Source organism: Melanostigma gelatinosum, assembly GCF_949748355.1.
Source record: "Melanostigma gelatinosum genome assembly, chromosome: 22".
Classification (NCBI taxonomy): domain Eukaryota; kingdom Metazoa; phylum Chordata; class Actinopteri; order Perciformes; family Zoarcidae; genus Melanostigma; species Melanostigma gelatinosum.
This window is the reverse complement of record NC_136655.1, coordinates 18,469,904-18,488,567: the sequence shown is the minus strand read 5'-3', so window position 1 is coordinate 18,488,567 and position 18,664 is coordinate 18,469,904. Positions and strand designations below refer to the sequence as shown.

The 18,664-nt window shown below is 42.3% G+C and overlaps 3 protein-coding genes across 4 annotated transcripts in view; 2 read left to right on the top strand and 1 right to left on the bottom strand.

The window, feature by feature from the left end:
* Positions 1-28: 28 nt before the first annotated feature.
* Positions 29-9,583, top strand: dnajc2 (DnaJ (Hsp40) homolog, subfamily C, member 2). Its single transcript, XM_079294727.1, has 16 exons — positions 29-219; positions 824-1,014; positions 2,249-2,324; positions 2,416-2,514; positions 2,610-2,832; positions 2,945-3,010; positions 3,109-3,200; positions 3,338-3,459; positions 5,306-5,455; positions 5,561-5,649; positions 7,519-7,588; positions 7,690-7,871; positions 8,752-8,852; positions 8,967-9,077; positions 9,151-9,311; positions 9,400-9,583. Exons 1-16 carry the CDS (start codon positions 165-167, stop codon positions 9,463-9,465), a joined length of 1,854 nt encoding a protein of 617 aa, XP_079150853.1. The 5' UTR covers positions 29-164; the 3' UTR covers positions 9,466-9,583.
* pmpcb (peptidase, mitochondrial processing subunit beta) overlaps positions 9,557-18,664 on the bottom strand; it is a 22,664-nt gene continuing 13,556 nt past the window's right edge. Inside the window, exons 1-13 of one of the 2 annotated variants that reach the window (XM_079294728.1) lie at positions 15,346-15,451; positions 14,874-15,011; positions 14,254-14,340; positions 13,805-13,934; positions 12,971-13,169; positions 12,792-12,871; positions 12,299-12,411; positions 11,816-11,959; positions 10,559-10,719; positions 10,362-10,447; positions 10,068-10,156; positions 9,774-9,849; positions 9,557-9,682 (exon numbers count right to left, since the gene is read on the bottom strand). In XM_079294728.1, the coding sequence (XP_079150854.1) occupies positions 9,618-9,682; positions 9,774-9,849; positions 10,068-10,156; positions 10,362-10,447; positions 10,559-10,719; positions 11,816-11,959; positions 12,299-12,411; positions 12,792-12,871; positions 12,971-13,169; positions 13,805-13,934; positions 14,254-14,340; positions 14,874-15,011; positions 15,346-15,429 (1,452 nt within the window). In that variant the 5' untranslated portion in view covers positions 15,430-15,451 and the 3' untranslated portion in view covers positions 9,557-9,617. Of the gene's footprint in view, positions 9,683-9,773; positions 9,850-10,067; positions 10,157-10,361; positions 10,448-10,558; positions 10,720-11,815; positions 11,960-12,298; positions 12,412-12,791; positions 12,872-12,970; positions 13,170-13,804; positions 13,935-14,253; positions 14,341-14,873; positions 15,012-15,345; positions 15,452-18,664 lie in introns of those variants that run through there. The other variant, XM_079294729.1, reaches the window with a different exon arrangement.
* On the top strand, positions 15,875-17,853 carry phax (phosphorylated adaptor for RNA export). The gene is made up of 2 exons (XM_079294730.1): positions 15,875-15,921; positions 16,190-17,853. The coding sequence occupies exon 2, from the start codon at positions 16,197-16,199 to the stop codon at positions 17,430-17,432; it is 1,236 nt and encodes a 411-aa protein (XP_079150856.1). The 5' UTR covers positions 15,875-15,921; positions 16,190-16,196; the 3' UTR covers positions 17,433-17,853.

Sequence of the window (18,664 nt, the reverse complement as noted above, 5' to 3'; positions counted from 1 at the left end):
AACACGGAGTTGTTAACGGTGTAACAACGCAGCTCGTTTGCGGCACTTGGAGAGAGAGGCCCATGTGGTGTGTTAAATGAGCTAACCACAAACTTAAGCACTTTCAGAAACCTTTCGCTTGATCATTTTGGCACGTGAATGTTCTTGTAGCCCATTTTTCTAAGATGTTATTAAAAGCGGTGGACGGTGATGAAACGGCTGTCTTTACAACCACTGCCGGTAAGCACTAAAAGAGGCCAGGCAGTAGCTAGCTAACCTACCAATGTTATATACGTAGACTATTGCTATACTCGTTAGCACGCAGCTAGAAAGCATACAGTAAGGACTAGGCTAATATTATCAGCTAGGTCCATTCAGAGCTCGGAAGAGTCCCTTTATTGTTAATAATGTATGTTCTCGGTTTATTCCAACTGTGTTTTTCCTGTGTTTCATAATGTTACCGAGCTGCTGCCCACCCATGGTTGCACTTGCTGCAGTGATTTTTTTTTAATTTAGAAATCTTCAATAAGCTGAACACTTGCTAGCTTGACATTTAATACATTTTGGTTGATATTTCACTGGGCTTGTAACGTTATATGTCCGCATGCCAGCCATTAATTACCGGACGGTTGTATAATGTCTGAACACCTGTTGTACCTTCAGATAGGTGACCATTATTAATAATGGCTAAACGATTTTACATATTTCAATTTCAAATCTTTAAAATAAAAATGTACGGGTTCTTTATGCGTTTGTATAACAAAAACTGTCAAATATTGGTATTGGCCAAAAAGGAAAATCTAATATCCAGTGGGGCTTCTCGCCTCTCTGTCCCCCTTCTCAGCCTCTGTGCAGATCCAGGTGGAACCTGTGGGTCGATGGTTCGAAGCCTACCTGAAGAGGAGGAACAGGACTGCATCTGCCTCCTTCCAGGAGCTGGAGGAGGAACAGGAGTCCTCCGAGGAGTCAGAGGATGAGGAGTTCCAGCTGGAGGAGTACCCGATGCTCCGCACACTTGACCCCAAAGACTGGAAGGTATCGGTCGAAATAAGAATATTACGTCACGGGGAGAGACGTCTGCTTTCTTTTTAGTGCTGATGTATCACAGTAGGAGACACTCATCAAACATCCAATTTTTCATGTCAGCCTGCATTTTTAATTTGTTGAGGAAATGTCTTAATGATAATTATTTGTTCTCTGGTAATCACAGGTTTACGTCAGCTTTTCTCCGACTTAATCTTCCCGTCCTCTTGAAAATGTAGCGCAGAGAAATGTGTGACTGCTAATCCCTCTGTTGTTTGATTGGGGAGCTTCAACAAATACTGTGTAAAATTAGAAAATAGTGAAAGTTGTCCATCACAGGGCATAAAGTGGCATCCTCAAACTGCTTATTCTGTCTGCACAATAGCAAACCCAAACATATTCAATCAACAATAATATAAAACGGCAAACAGGAATAAAAATCCTAATGGTTGTTAATTTGACCGAAGGATTCTTTAACTGTTTGTTTCGGCACTAGCAGAAAGTAAGTCAGTTTAATTAATCCGACTCAGTTTGTAACAACGGTGTTCGTAACTCGAGCCGAGATATGATGCAGCCAAGTGGTGAAAAGGAGACCTACTCGTGGTGATACACAAATCAAATATAAAGTTCTGATCCATTTGAGTTATGAAATGGAATCCTTGACGTCTGAATGAAACTGTGACTACTCTTTGGATTACAGAGTCAGCCAGAGACGGTTTACTACTTACTTCCTGACTGAACTTAAAACACAGAGCCAACCTCTTTGGGTCCATCTCATTTCTGAGTTGTGGCGATGCAGCAACCTTTGCTCGGTTACATATAGAAACGTGTTTGAGGTAGTTTATACTTCAGCCATAGATGATCAAATTACATCATTCTGACCTCAACATTTAAAAAAATGTATAAATGGCAGTTATTCTGTGATTCCAGCTTTTTAAATGTGAGGATTCTTTTCGTCTTCATGAGAGTAAACTGAATGTCTTTGGCTTTTGGACTGAAGTCATCACAGTGTGCTCCGAGACATACGGTCCATGACATTCTAAAGACCAAACAATCCAAGTAGGGGATGATGACAATAGTTGCTAGCTGCAGCTCATGAACCACTTTCTGTGATATTTGATGAATAGTTCTATTCCTGAGCTGGACACTCATTCTACTAGTATGTGAGGAACCTTTCATATGCTGTCGAGTTCCTTTATAGACTGCTTGTCATTTGAACTATTTCCTCTCTTGACTTGTTTGTCAGAATCAAGATCACTACTCTGTCCTCGGGGTCCCACACTTGAGGTACAAAGCCACACAGAAGCAGATCAAAGCTGCCCGTGAGTACATTTCTCTCCTGCTTGTGTGGTTTATTTCTCAGGATGGTGGAAATGACTAATCCTGGTCTCGTTCGCTGCTGTTTCTCAACAGACAAAGCGATCGTGTTGAAGCACCATCCCGACAAGAGAAAAGCTGCAGGAGAGCAGATCGTAGAGGGAGACAACGACTACTTCACCTGCATCACTAAAGGTAAAGCACAGCCTCTCGTTGTTCTCAGCGCTAATGTTATTACTGGAGGGCCCTGAACTCACTGTCGCAGCTTCCTGTCGTTGTGTGAACCTCAGCTATAGAAACCCTGTCGGACCCCGTGAAGAGGAGAGCCTTCGACAGTGTCGACCCCACCTTTGACAACGCCGTGCCGTCAAAGAACGAAGGCAAAGACAACTTTTGGGAGGTGTTTTCTCCCGTGTTCGAGAGAAATGCCAGGTGGTCTTCCAAAAAGCACGTGCCCAAACTCGGAACTATGGAGTCCTCCTTCGAAGATGTCGACAATTTTTACTCTTTTTGGTAAAAAGCAAGAACAGTTGATTTGATTAGAGGGATCTTAGTGATTGGCTGGTGTCTGAAAAAGGAGTTGGAGAAGAGAGCGTTTTAACTTGCTCGTCATTTTTTGTTAAAGGTACAACTTTGATTCATGGAGGGAGTTCTCATACCTGGACGAAGAGGAGAAGGAGAAGGCTGAATGGTAAGTGTGTTTCTTCTATCTGCTGCACTGAAACACATTAAAGAGCCTGTGTTCATAGCTTTAGCCTCTGGCTGACATGTTTTCACTTTGTCATACAGTCGAGATGAGAGGCGATGGATCGACAAGCAGAATCGAGCCTCCAGAGGGCAGAGGAAGAAGGAGGAGATGAACAGAATGCGAACACTAGTTGGTACAGTCCCTCGGCCAGCACACTGCAAGATGAATGAAACGCATTCAAATTATCATAACGCTACATTCAATGTCAAGTAAAATAACCGGCATCTAAAAATATCACTGAGACTGATGAGTTGTATTGCCTCACTGCAGATACCGCCTACAATGGTGACCCTAGAATAAAGAAATTCAAAGAAGAAGAAAAGGCCAGGAAGGAGTCTGAGAAGAAGGCGAAAGTGGAAGCCAAGAAGAGGGAGCAGGAGGAGAAGGAGCGAGTAAGTCTCATTCAGTCATCCTAAACCACTCCGTCTGTAGGAGGCAAATCACTGTTAGTCTGCTTCTCAACACTTTGAGTTCCCCATCAGTGACCACAGTCCCAACTCCACTGGTCCTACTGAAGATGTAAATCAGCTCAGCAATATATACTCATTGAAAAAAAACAGCTGGTCACTATCATTCTTAAACGTTACTCAAACAGGAGGAAATAGTCTCCAACGAGTGCACTGGTTCAGCGGCGGATCAATCCACGTTTGGTGCTCTATGGCAGATTTGACTATGATGCCACATGAGGGAGCCTGGGTGTTGCTGCTGTTCTGATGATTGCAGGATGCTTGTAACTTTGAATCCAATATGAAAAGTTAGAGTTCATTCTGCTTGTTTTACCGATGAGGGGAACAAACGAAAGCCTGTCGACTCCGCTTTAATGCATTTATTTGGTTTCATGTATGAAGTATTTAACGCGTATGTTTTTATCAAACATGAATCTCTTCAAATGGCTGGTTCACCTATTGAAGATATTATCAGGAAATGGCAGTAAAAATGGTCAGGAATGTTCATTTATCCACCAGCAAAAAATAAAAAATAAAGATTTTTTATTTTTATTTTTTTTGGAAAAATAATTAAACGTTAGACTTGAAAATAAAAGTATCCCCATGGTCGAAATTATGAGATAGAAAGTTGAAATGATGAGATAGCATGTTGTCTGTGTACCGACATTAAAACTATCACAACAGGTGGACAGGAGAGGCCCGAAAAGCCAACGATTGAAAAAGATCGACAAATAATCCCAAAATGTCCACGAAGAGAAAAATTGATGCAGAGGGAAGAAAATGTAATGAAAGATGTGAAAGTGAATACATGTTTGTGCTTCAAGGAGAACAACGGGTCTGTCTTCTGTGTTATGAGGAGTGTCGGTGATGAAGGATACAATTCACGTCGGCATTTTGACACCAAACACGGAGCTAAATTTAGCCTCCAAGAAAACATCAAACTGTCCGAGAATTAATAGGCAGACTGCAATCACAGCAGAATATATTCACACAAGCTACAGCCCAGTGCATGCTGAAGGTATGTGAGCAGAGCTCCGACCAGATACAGACTTTTACAAATGTCAGTTTGTGAAGAAACACCATCGCAGACCGAGTTGATGAACTAGCAGCAATCTAACAACACAGCTAGCTGAGAGACGAGCAGGTACTTGTGTTTGTAATGAACTGTTGATGAAAGCACAGACAACACGGATACAGAGCATCTATCCATGTTCATCAGACCTGACTCTCAGTGAGCAGCTCTTGGATGTAGCTGCATGCACAGGACGACGACAGGGAGGAACATTAGTGATGCAGAGAGGTGACACAAACAGCTTTGAACAAAGTTAATGTCATAACTTGTGTTTGATATTTGTCTTTGTTATTTTCTTTAATAGTTTGATCTTTGATAGAGTCATGTGGGTTTCTTAACCCTCAATTAAAATGATTTATGTTATAATAACAGAAATGTGTTTAAATATCATTTTACATTTATATAACTGCAAGTACAATATTTACACAGTACACTTGAATAAACAATAATCAAATGCAGAGAGAGTTATTTAACAATATGTTAGGGAGAAGTTAGTTATACAGTCTTACAGTTACAACCGGCCCTTTGAGGGCGACCGTGATGCTGATGTGGCCTGAAGTGGAAATGAGTTTGACACCCCTGGACTAGACGGACTGCTTAAGCCACTATCAACTTCTCACAGTAGACCAGTTCTCTTGTGTTCAGGGTTTGCTTTGCTTTTGAAATGATTTTGTCCCTTTTTGCAGAAGCTCATCAGTCGGTTTCCTGTGTGTTTTACAGGCCCGGCAGGCAGAGCTGGATGCTGCTCGTTTGGCAAAGGAGAAGGAGGAAGAGGAGGCCAAGCAGGTCGCTCAGCAGGTCAAGAAAGAGAAGGAGATCCAGAAGAAGGCTTTCAAGAAGGAGAGGCAGAAACTCAGGACCACCTGCAAGGTGGATTCTAAGAGGAGCCCTTCAGATCTGATGGAGTGCTGTCTGACAGTTGAGACCTGCATCAGTCTTAGTGCTGAAGTTAAAGTTGTTTTTCTCCCTCCACAGAACTGGAACTACTTTGCTGACAATGAGGCTGATAATGTGAAAATGATGGAGGAAGTGGAGAAGCTCTGCGATCGTCTGGAGCTGACCAGGTACAGTCGACTACAAGATCACCACTCGGATGAAGCTTAATGCTTGCAAACTTGTTTTGGACACATTTCTGATAAACCAGGACCGGAAAGCATCAACAGCTCATTGTATACAGTGACATGGCTAAGTGGACTCACGGAGTCCACAAGAGTCATCTTTCCAGTCGTACCCAATTCATGCACTTAGATGACTGTTTAGGTCTGCAGAAATATTCAAATACACCGTTTTAGAATTGCCAAGAAACTTAATGTGAATATGATCAAGTTTGATTTGTGTAAAGGGAGACTCATTGGTGCCCATAGAAGCCCTGTGAGCACAGCATGACACGGCACCAATGAGTTCATGAAGGCCACTGATGACGATGGCCCTCGTCCTCTTGTCCTCACATTTATTACATATATTATTTATTTTGAACATGTAACAAAGAAGTAAACTTTTAATTTACAAATTCTCAAACAATATAAACTAACAACGTAAATATATATTACAGGACGAAGTATATGATGCAGCACATCTCACAGCATTTATCATAAATACAACTCCCAACCCAAATATGCAGCATCCGTCAACCCTTCCTCGTTCCTGTGTAAAGATAAATTCAGAAAATCATTCCTGCCCTCTGCCATTAGACTTCATAATGAAACACCTCGGGCCAGATCGTCGTCCTTCACATGACTACAACGCTACAGGCTGTTGCTTGTTGTTGGTGATCCTGGCTCTACTGTCCAGGTTGTGTAGTTTAGTTTACTAGTTGCTAATTTTATTTAATTAATACCACTATATTCATGGTATACACTGTGCATTTCTATTTTCTACTCTATTCTAGCTTATTTTTTATTAATCTATTCCTTCAATTCAATATCTGCTCTGTTATTTTATTGTACTGTAGATATTGTGCATTCCATATGTTATATTTTACTGCTGCTGCTACAAACGAATTTCCCCCTGGGGATAAATAAAGTTTACATCTATCTATCTATCTAAACATGTTGCTATTGTCCTTGTAGTGATGCAACATGCACATATCTCATGGTCTAATATCACACTCGGAAGTTTATAATCATGAAATCTTTCTACACTAACAGTGTCTTTCATCTTTTTTTTTTAAGTGAATGTTTGTAAATTAAATCTAGAAATTAAATAAACAAACAGCATAAGCTTGGTTTTGTTCAAATTTATTGATGCGTTGTTTATATTAAACCATCTTTAATTTACAAATTTCCGTTTCAACCACGACAAAAATCTGCTACAATAAATATTAGTGTAGTATAATAATAGTATCGAAAAAACAGAAAATTGTTTTTATCATTCATGTACAAAATGATCAATGTTGGGCCTGATGCTGCCACCTGGTGGACTCAGCTAGTAACAGCCCTGCATTTGAGTTTATGCTCGCATATCTTTCCAAATTTGTTTACAATATGGTCGCTTGGAAAGCTTCTCATCTCGATCCCTCTGATACCTGAGCTTTACAATATCTCATGGATTGTGATCGGTGGTATCGAAAGCGTTTTTAGATCTGTAAAGCTCCAAAGATATGAATCTGTCTGTTCTAACTTCATCCTGACCTCTCTGATATCTTAGAGGATTGTGAATGCAAAGTTATTACTGATTCATATAAAAGGATACCGTTTGCAATCTTTTTTTCTTGGACATTTACTATATACATGTATTACTATTTTCTGCCTGTGTAGCTCTGTATTCTATGAATTTACTCGATATAAAATAGTATTAGTATTTTTCTTGTTGCAGGTATTTGTTGTATCTGTATGATTTAGTTTCTGCTGTACAATGTTTTAAATTAAACTATACTCCACTAATGTATGTGATATATGAGACGTGTAACCGTATTTCATGTCGCTTGTTTCCAGCCTGCAGTCGCTCAATGACATCCTGGCCTCAGGCTCAAGAGAGGACAGCAAGGTAGTCGTGGAGAAGCAGGTAAAAATGCACTTTCATTTGATAAGATACACAGCGAAGACCACCACATGCCAATGAGTGTCAGCTGATGTATGGAAACATGTTGACGCTCCTCCCCTCAGATGCAGGAGGTGAACGCCCAGCTGCAGAGGGAGAAGGAGGCCGAGGTCCAGATGAGGCAGGCGGCCCGCAGTGCTGAGCAGGCCAGCGGGGCAGGAGGAGCGGGGGGGAAGGGCTGGAACGAGGAGGACCTCCAGCTGCTCATCAAAGCGGTCAACCTGTTCCCCGCTGGGACCAATGCCAGGTAGACACAGTAGTGGTGTGAATCTGCTCCAACGTCGTCCAAACCCAACTCATTATTCTCTCTCTCCCTCCATAGCTATAAAAACAGAAGTATTGGTGTTTTCTTTAACGATTTACGTCTTTTGTGGCAGACTGTACTGACTACAACTTACATATTTTATGACTTTTAAAAACCAATTTCACGACTTCTTCATAGTGATTTAAATCTGTATCATGAATAAATTAGACGTATTGCAGGATTAGGTCAAAACTAGGGGTGTAACTGTTCACAACGATACAGTGGAGCCACGGTTCGGTACGTTTCGGTACAGTAGAAAACTATAAATGCCAGAAATGTACTTGATTTTAAAATGCATTCATTCATTACAACTAACATCATAAAGTTATTCTTTGACTTTGAACAATGATGGAACTATACCTGAGTGACTCATCTTCTGGGGTGTCTTCTTAGCAACACATAAGCATAAAAAACAAAAACTGCTCCTTAATGTGATGTAGTATTGTTACTTACATCTTGTATTGTTACATCTTGCAAAAGAGATTTTTAATCTCAATGGGACGACCTGGTTTAATACATTTTTTTTAATTTTTTTTATTCAAACGTATTCGGTTCGTCATGCGTACCGAACGGTTCAATACGAATACGCGTATCGTTACACCCCTAGTCAAAACCATCTGTTTAATGACCGACTAAGCTTCTTCTTCTCTTTGCTGATTCGGTCTCATAATCAGCCACAAAATATGTCATTGAGTCCGTCATATAGTGGCATCTGTATCAAATTGAGTCCATTTCAGAAGCAGTTAAAAATGAATTGTGACAACTAAGGAGAATTTACAAATGCTTCGTGCAATGGATGTCAAATAGATTTTTTTCCTTTCAGATGGGAAGTTATTGCAAACTATATGAACCTCCACTCCACCAGTGGCATGAAGAGGACCGCCAAAGACGTCATCAACAAAGCCAAGAATCTACAGCGGCTAGGTGAGCTCACAGTAAACGCCAACAGTCATGTTTCAATGCTAATAAAGCCTGTAGATGGGTATGTCTGAATGGATCTTGAAATGTGTTATTTTTGGGTTCATGTCACCTCCACAGATCCAGTGCAGAAAGATGAGATCAACCGAAAAGCCTTCGAGAAGTTCAAGAAGGAGCATTCTTGTGTTGCACCCACCATAGACAATGCTGTTCCCTCAGAGAGATTTGATGGTAAGTGGAGCTCTGATAGACTCACAGGTCTACGGTAACAATGTGCCGCATTAACCCGCTCTGTGTGTCTCAGGCTCTGGTAGTGATGGGAACGCTGCCTCCTGGACCACTGAGGAACAGAAGCTTCTGGAACAAGCCCTGAAAACGTTCCCAGTCAGCACAGCGGAGAGGTGGGAGAAGATTGCTGCTGCAGTCCCAGGACGGAGTAAGAAAGACTGTATGAAGAGGTACAAGGTAGGTTTCCAGCCAGCTCTAAACCTTAGGGATGTTATTGGGCTGCTGCTTTAGGCTAAATTAACACCTTTCCCTGTTTCCCTGACAGGAACTGGTGGAGATGGTTAAAGCCAAGAAAGCTGCACAGGGAGTTGGAGGAAAGAGTAGAAAATGACAAGAACCTCAAAGATTGGTATTCGTGTTATTTTAACATTATTGTGTTCTTTATTTTATAATAAAAATTAAAGGAGGAAAAATACTACGAATGACAATTAAATTTGTTTATTTCTGTACAGTTTGAGTCATTTGTCCTCGGTGCTGGTTTGTTCATGTTCTCATCCAGAACATTCCACTGCGGATCTGGTTGTAGTCTGGCAGCTGTTCAATTGGACCTGAGAAGAAAAGTTGAGGAATCTACAGTTTTACATCCATGTGCTGCAACATTACAGTGAATCCAATTAGGACAAATGGCAACAGACATACCAACTGCCGCGATGGCAGGAGCCTTGTTGTAGATATATTTTGTACACACGTCCTTAATGGTCGTAGCATCAATGGCCTGAGGTAGGAAGAAAAAACACATGTATCAACATGTCATAGGCCATAACATCTTTTAACAGTTAGGAAACAAGGTGATTTATCATAAATGAGTATTTTCATCCCTCAGCCTCTTAATCTGACATGATTTCAGAAGCCTAATATTTGGAAACATTACAGGTGTTCTCCTTGAAAGCCCTTAAATTACAGCCTCTGTATGTTCGAAGTGTATCCACTCACATCAATTCTGGCCTCCAGCTCATGCAGAGGGATCCTACGACTGTAGCACAGCATCTGTCTGCCAATGTCCTCACAGATTGGAGTGGATCCTGGAGTCAATAAATGTGTTTATGGCATAAAACCTTTGCCTGCACATGACATAACTAGAATTGCCACCTTGCAGTTGCATCCATGTCTTTCCAAAATGTAATTTCTATCATTTGTGTGGAATTGTCTTAATTATCAAGTTATGGACAAAATGGTGTTTTGTTGCAGTGACCTTTGTTCACTGAGCCCAAGTGGATGTTTGTTTACCATCCAGATGCAGGAGCATGTTGGTCTTGAGCAGGTTTTTGGCCCGTGCCACCTCGCTCTCCGTCACACTCGTGCAAAGAGACATCCTAACGGGGAGCAACAAGATTCATCCTGTTTTATATTTAGACCTGCGAGTAAACAGCAGCTACACATCCAAGTGTTCATTGTTTAAAACGGTACCATATCTGTGTACTCACCATTCCATCTGAGTGAAATGCATCATGTCGTCGATGGTGCCGGGCTCACACACCATGTAGAGCCCCCACAGGCCTGTGTCTGTGTAGCAGGTGTTGAAGGACTGGAAGCTGTGGCACAGATTCCCCTGACAGGCCATCTGAGCCAATTTACTGGACAGATTCTAGGTTCACAAAGGACACAAGCAGGTGGGAAGCCCAACCACATACGGGATACACCGTTAGAAATATTCTTCACTTTGCCATTAAAAGAAGCAAAGCGGTGTGGCAGGTTTTATAGTTAAGTGTGACCAACACAATGATACAGAGTGACATCTGGTGAGTGGGACAGCAGCAAAAAATATTTTTTTACTCCCTGATTTGAAAGTCTTCAGGCACCTTCCTCACAGGATGAGGTCATTTCAAATGATTTACTTGTTTTTGACTAAATTAAATGTTAATGAATAAATATCCTCGGATTCCATGTTTATTTTTTGTTCCATCTTTAACCCGTAATGTTTGAGTAAATGTAATATGACAGGCTGAACACGTGAACCGTCTTTGCTTCCACTAGTTGTCACATTGCAATGAATTGTGGGTAATTCCCTTGGGCAAAGTCTGCATCTAATGTTGACTTCCAGAAAGTGTTCATAAAGGGCTCAAAATGTCTGCCATAGAGCCTCAAACACGACGATTTGACCCTCTGACTTTACGGGAGCACACCAACGTCTGGAGATTGGGTTTGGGCCAGAGAGCCAGAAAGGATACGAGCCAAAATGACAAATTGTTGCGAGAAATTTAAATTGTGATCGTGTTAACCATTTTATCGCCTCAAGAAAAAAACATTCACATTCCAGTGGTCAACACATCTTTGCTAGTCACACGACTGCGTTTCTGTCGAGCCTCCGAACTACTGCAGCGATGAAGAAGCTCATGTTCTTTCAACCAAATTGTTGGAACAGTGGAATGGTGGTTCTGGTGAGTCAGGCCTGTGATGGTAAAAACTACTTCAAGACGAGCCAATAGTCGCATAAACTATTCAATATATTATTATGTGGAAATAATGACCCATCCCTAATAAATGGGTGTGTTTTATGGCCGGCACAAGTCTAACCGCAAAAGGATCAAACCCTAAAACATTTGCACACGTCACTAAATCTTGTTTATCACGACATCATGTAACAAGCCGTATTGAAGTTGTCTTGTACAGCTTGGTGTAATTAATGCAAACTAAATGAACTGGAGTTGGGTCAACTTCACTGAGGTTTCATCAGTACTCACCACACCTCCACCAAACGAGCGGTCCCAGTTTCCTATCAGTGTATTTGCCACCATGAGGGGGATGGTGTCGGGGTGTGACCATCCAACCGCCTCCACTGCAATGGCGATATGAGCCAGAGGCATCTTGTCGTCACGCACACGGATCTGAAGAGACAGCAACACATTCACTCACAAACTCCTTGCTCCACCGTCGGTAACACTGTTCTATTCCAACTCATCATTTCTTAGAAATAAACAGTTGTCAGTGTTCTTGTTTTTTTATTTATAATGCGAAATATTAAGAGTTATTAATAAGGCACTGACCATGAACCTCCACACCCCTGGTTCAAGCTCTGTTTGCATAGCTCCTCCTTGGCCCTGTCATCTCTCTCTAGTACTATGTAATAATACTCTACGATTTACATGCCTAAATTAAATACATTTAAGAAAGAGAAAACTCAAACGACAATGAATCGTAGTATTATCTGAAGACTTCAACCTTACCTCACTTCCTGTGAAGAGGCACGGAGGAAGTGCCGGGGCTTCACCTTTATATCTGCCAGGAAGTTTTCCAAAATGATGCTTGGCCAAATCATTGAGCTCATTGTGTGAAACCCCTGATCCAAAACACACCACAAGGTCTTTAAGATCAGACCTCACGGTGTATGTTACACTGGTGTGAGTTATGAACAATCAGCAGTCATATCAATTCACTTTAGTCTAATAAAGGAAACACCCCAAAGACCAAGACTCCATGACACACTACAGACACCGTTCGTCTGTGCACTTTATTTGATATTTTCTACTTTTTGCACTGTTTAAAATCAACGGTTCTGATTCAACATGAGCCTACTCCTCCCCAGTAGTGTGAAATACATAAAGACGCCAATGACAGATGCCATTAATAATATCCCAGGAACAATGGGGGTTTGTGGTTTCATATGGAACTAAAATGTGAACTTATAACCAAACACGCGAGGAGAGAAACAGCTCTGACCTCCAGCAGCAGCCAGCACGATTCTGGGGCCTTTGTAGTGAGTAGTGATGTACTCCACCAGGTCACCTCTGTTGATCGTTCTGCAATCAAATACAGCAGGAAACAACATGTTATATTGAGACATCTCGTGTTCTAGAGAGCAAGGCGGTTCTGCATTTGAAATGAACGTTGGCTCTTACTTGATGTTCTCGGTGGGGCCCAGGATGGTCCTGCCCAGAGCTGTGGTCTGGTACGCAGTAGCGTGCAGGTAGTCAAAGACGACCTCCTGCAGATTGGTCTCTACTTCCTGCATCTCTCTGAGGATCACCCCTCGCTCCCTCTCGATCTCTGCTTCACCCAGTGTGCTGTTCTGGATGATGTCTGCCAGGATCTCCACAGCTTGGGAGAAAAGAAAACAGGAGCTTTTTTATCTGGATAAATGGAGCTGTCAATTGTTTCATTACTCCAACAAATCGGTCTGTGTTCGGTGTTTTGCTATATTGGCAAAATGCAATCAATTTTAATTGTTAGACTTTTTAAGAACCTTTAAATACATGGAACTTTCATTTTGTGTCGCTTCTGGTGGCCCCAGTGGACAACAACGGTAGTGTTTCCATGAGCACCATTGTGTCGTAGAGATCTGCAGCTGCCAGACTCCCTTCAGAAAACCTCTCATATTACTGCAGTCTTACTGTAGTCTTACTCCGACAGGCCGCCTCAGTCCTGGGTATGAAGTAATTTCTGGTGACCCTGTATGCCATGAATAGTTTCGTCTGATTTTGCGGGGAATCCGACCTAACAATCACTGTATCGAAATAGCCGGTGGTCTCGTATGCTTATGTAGGTCATAACGAGGCATCAGAGATTGTTTCATAACTAGTTTATAGTTCCTTGAAGTACCTTTAAGTTATCAATAAATAACTGAATCGACTTTGATGACATAGTTGAAGTTATTTTGTGATTTCTTCAGGACATGACCTATCCCTATGGGCATCACTACATGTCAGTGGGGCCTTAATCTCACTGCTCTGTACCTCGTGGAAGATCTTTAGAGAAAGCTTTGGCGTAATACACAGTTTGCTCTCGGGACGTGTAGGCGTTCAGGTGAGCCCCCATGTTCTCAATCTCCAACTCCAGATCCAGCTGCGAGCGCTTCCTGGTGCCCTGTCACACACATGCAGAGGGTGTGGAAAACAAGACATATCATTTATCATGACCATTACATTTATGTAATTATTTTTGCGTTATGTCAACCTAAACAATTCCACTGCGTCTTTTTTATTATTATTTCTTCTTTATAATTGTTGCAAATAAGAAACAACTTCCAAAATGCTCCCTATATACAGGGATGGGTCAAATGCAGTATCAAATTTCATGTATGTGTAAAAAATGTATATGACAATAAAACTAGTTTCTTCTTTCTTCAATAGAAGACAAACCAGTAGGTCCAGTTAAAAACTGCACTGCGCTGTTACCATCTCACCTTAAATGCCATGTGTTCCAGGAAGTGTGCGGTGCCATTATTTCTCTCATTCTCGTAGCGACTGCCGGCGTCTATCCAGAGGCCCACCTGGACAGAGTCAGTCATGAATATCCAGATTAATGTCTACACACTCTCTGCGGCTGCTGTACCAGAACTTCAGACTGAGATCTGAGATGAGGCCGTCTTCTGTAATGATGGCGCTCAACTCTTTATTAGCTTTGGGATAAACCCTTAAAATGAGCCGACTCAAAACCAATGAGCTCTTTTATATTTCTGGTTGAGTAACAATATTGCAACTCATCATTGGTGACTAATTATAAATTTAAGAGGAATCACCAGCTAAAAGGTGCAAACAATGTTGTCCTTTAACGTTACATTACATTACAGTATGGAAGCAAGACCAGGTGTAGTCTTTTGATTTGTTCTTCTAAAAACAAAAACAAATACTTGTGTCTTGAATTTCGTTATTATTGTTTGGGCATGAGAGGGTAAAAACAGCATTTAATATGACTTATGCATTTGTATCTTTCGATATTATTATTATAAATACATAAAGGTAGCACGTAAACAGCAATGCTCTGTGTGTGTGTGTGTGTTTATCACGGTAACTGGTGTCTTACCGTGCACGTGGCAAGCCCAGCGTCCTCAGAAGACACTCTGAGTCCGTTTTCCAAAGTGGTCACTTTGGTTTCAGGAACATTGAGAGCCACATGCTGAGCGGCCTGAGTAGCAAACAGTCGGTGCGGTCCAGCTGTGAGCTGCAGGTGGAGGACACAGCAATTAACAGTCATGATACTGCAAATGTAGGACAGTGACGTCAGCTGTCACTGACCAAATGCCGCGAACATGATTTTAACTAACCTATTAAAAACCTATGTCGTAGTTTTACTGTGCTACACCAGTCAAACTTCGGATATTACTTTTAAGAATTCATCAAGCAATAGCCCAGGATGTAGCAGCTGTTAGCTAACTTGTTAGCAAACACTGAGCCTGACCGGCCATGCAGAGGGGTTTTCCTCCGTTTAACTGTGCAGTGATAACTGTCGAGGAAGTGCTGTATCACAAACAAGCCCGTTACCACGTACTTCTTACCCTGCTTAAATAATTTGTCTTCAGTAAATGTCTTTGAAGGAGATATTTCCCAGCAGCCGTGAGGCGCTGTAAGGACGCCGCCATATTGTTTATCTGTCACACTGCGCAAGCGTCGTCTTCAATGACGCAATCATACTCAAGATCTTCCGTCCGGAGATAGCGATGTGGTTTTATAAAGAAAATAAAAGCCAGAAGGCTATTCAAAATACCATAGATAAAAGTAGTCCTACAAAAGTTATAATAAACATTTTAATGGCGGAGCAACAACCTGTAATTACGGTGCACATTTACATTCTACCAATGGATAGATGCTCTTTGACTTCTATTCTCTATTTTTACATCTATATTCACAATTAGAGGTCGTCAAAATATGTATTTCCCACTTTTTTAATCATATATATATCTATATATATATGTATATACTTGACTTTGTTTGTGTTGTTTGAAGAAAGTGACCCAGTGGTCAGGTTTATTTTGAAAGGGTGGAACAGTTGGAAGGCGGAAGGGTGGCTTTAGTCTAGCGCGAATTCTCTCCAGCGGGTCTCAAGATTGTCAACCTCATCATAGCTGTTCACAGTGAGTGGAAGCGCCAAGCAAGACTGATGTACAATTTCATGCAAAGCACAGAGTCAGCTAACGTTACCACCTAACGTGCCACATGTGTGAATGCATTTCTGTTTTAACCGAGAGTAGTTTGATTCTTTGCCGGGTTTAATATTAAGTTCCGTAGCATCGCTAGCTTCTAACTAACGTTGTGTTAGCTATTGTTGCTAATTCGTAGCCTAAACTTTAGCTGATGCATTAAACCAGCAGTCAAAGCAATTACCTGTGGTGTGGCTTCCAGAAAAGAAATGGCTGGTGGCGGAGATCGAATGGAAGGTGATCTGGAAGATGGGGAGATTTCCGAGTCCGGCTCGGAAACTGAGATGGGAACCGCCGCCGCAGCGCAAGCTCGACCGCAGGTTCCTCCAGCTTTCAGCGGGCAGTCCTTCCACGACAGAGCCGCTGCCCAGCATTCTGCCGCTGCCTACCGCAGCACTGGTAGGACGGTGGAGTCCAGCGACAGTGACCCAGACTCGTCGGACGAGGAGGCGACTGTTTGGCGCCGGAAGCGGCAGAAAGTATCCAACGTCCCCCAGCGGCCTGCCTGCACCACCCGGTCGGAGCCGACCCGCATGCCCGTCCCCGGTGGCGCGCCTGGAGGCCGCAAGGTGAACAACATTTGGGGCTCTGTGGTCCAGGAGCAGTGCCAGGATGCCGTCGCTGCAGAGCTGGGCATATTTGGCATGGAAGGTGAAGTGAGCATGTCCAGCAGAAACGTGGAGACATATAACTTTGTTCTGGCACGTAAGATAATGGAGAAGGAGAGGGAGCAGGAGAGACAGGCGAATAATGATGGAGAAGTGAGCATGCTGGACGCTCAGCTGGAGGAGTACATGAAGGGCCGGGACTCGGAGGAGAGGGCAGGAGCTGATGCCAAGAGGAAGAGGCCAGCTAAAGAGAGACTGGGCACCCGGGCGGAGATGGACATCAAGGGCCGGTATGAGATCACAGAGGACGACCCCGAAGATAAGGTGACGGACGAGATAGCACACAGGCTGCAAGAGCCAAAAAAAGACCTGATAGAGCGCATTGTCAAAGTCATCGGGAAGAAAAAAGCCATGGAGCTGCTCGGAGAGACGGCCACACTGGAGGAAAGCGGCGGTGTATACACCATGGACGGCAGCAGGCGAAGGACGCCTGGTGGGGTGTATCTCAACCTGCTGAAGAACACACCCAGCATCAGCAAGTCCCAGGTCCGGAAGATATTTTCTGAGGAAAACCATAAAGAGTACAAGAGCAAGAAGGCCGCCCATAAGAGGAGGCGGCACATGGTGGCCAAGAAGATAAAGCAGGCCATCGGCACACTGAACCTGCAGGAGCACGACGATGTCTCCAGGGAGACTTTCGCCAGTGACACTAATGAGGCCATGGAGTCATTAGAGGACGCTGCTGAAGAGGAAGAGGAGGGTCAGGAGGAAGCTGCTGTGGGCACTGAGGAGACGGCAGCGGTGGTCTACAACTCTGCAGACCTGGAGGTCTTTTGAGGGATGCCTGCTGTCTGAACTCTGGGAGGTTTGAACAAGGACATTTAGGATTAGAAGTACAACACCACACTGCATAAGTACATTCTCTACCGACTACAGAATATCACCGCAGTGTCATTTTTTCTTTTTTTCCCATAGCAATACAATTATGTTAAGTTATGTTGAAAGTAATTTTGGTTTTGTTGGGTACAGCATGGATTTGTAGATTTCAGCACATGAAACAGTGATTTGAGATATAAATGTTGTTTGCCATTCAATCAAGTTCTTACCAATCAAAAATATACCTATGTTGTTGAAGCTTATTGGCGTAACAGATGTTTGTCCTCAAACATAGTTTTTTTTTTTTTACAAGGTTTCATTAGGATAGAATGAGATCTGGATTTATTAAAAATAATTAGTGTGCAGCATAAATAAAGGTGACTCAAGTACAATTGCCTCAAATTCCAATGATTGCTCGCTGGGCTTTTTCACTGTAGAATAATTCCAGAAGCATTGTGATACAGAATCAGTCCCTGAAGTGTTTTTCAGCAGTCCAGGATGGTTGGGCTGAGTATCACAGAGAATCACGGTGGTTTCTCAGACGTTTGTCCACTAGATGGCAGACACACACTATCACGAGGACCTGATGTTCAGATAAAGTATTGATACAATACAAGAAGTAGTTTAATCTGTGAGTAAATACACTGTATACCAGAAGAAGCAGGTGATGGAAGGTACTATACACAATATACAAACGGTATATACAAATATGTACTGTGATACTAAAATCAATTCAGAAATTAAGCCACATAAGAGAGATAAATAAACTTACAAAAATACCACTTAAAGTTCCTTTCGGTACAATTAGGAGGATGTATTATCAGAAATGGAATACTTTATTCATAACTATGTTTTCATTTGGAGTATATTCACCTTATTATATACATTAGTTTAGAATGAGCCCCTCGTATCTAGGAGAGGGTCTTCACAGAGTCCACCGTGTCGCACCGCTTTGTTTCTATGGTAGCCCAGAATGGACAAACCAAACACTGTTTGGTAGATTATCAAGAGAAACTGGGACTATAAATGAAGTGCAGTTGAAGATATTTCATAAATTCCTTTAATGCTGTTACTGTGAGCACCATGAATACAATTCAAACCAATTACTGTGTTGGGACGGAGGCAAAACTGGGCCAAGGAAACCAAAAGCTATGGCTAAAGAGACGCTTCTTTTGAAGGCCAACAGGTGGTGA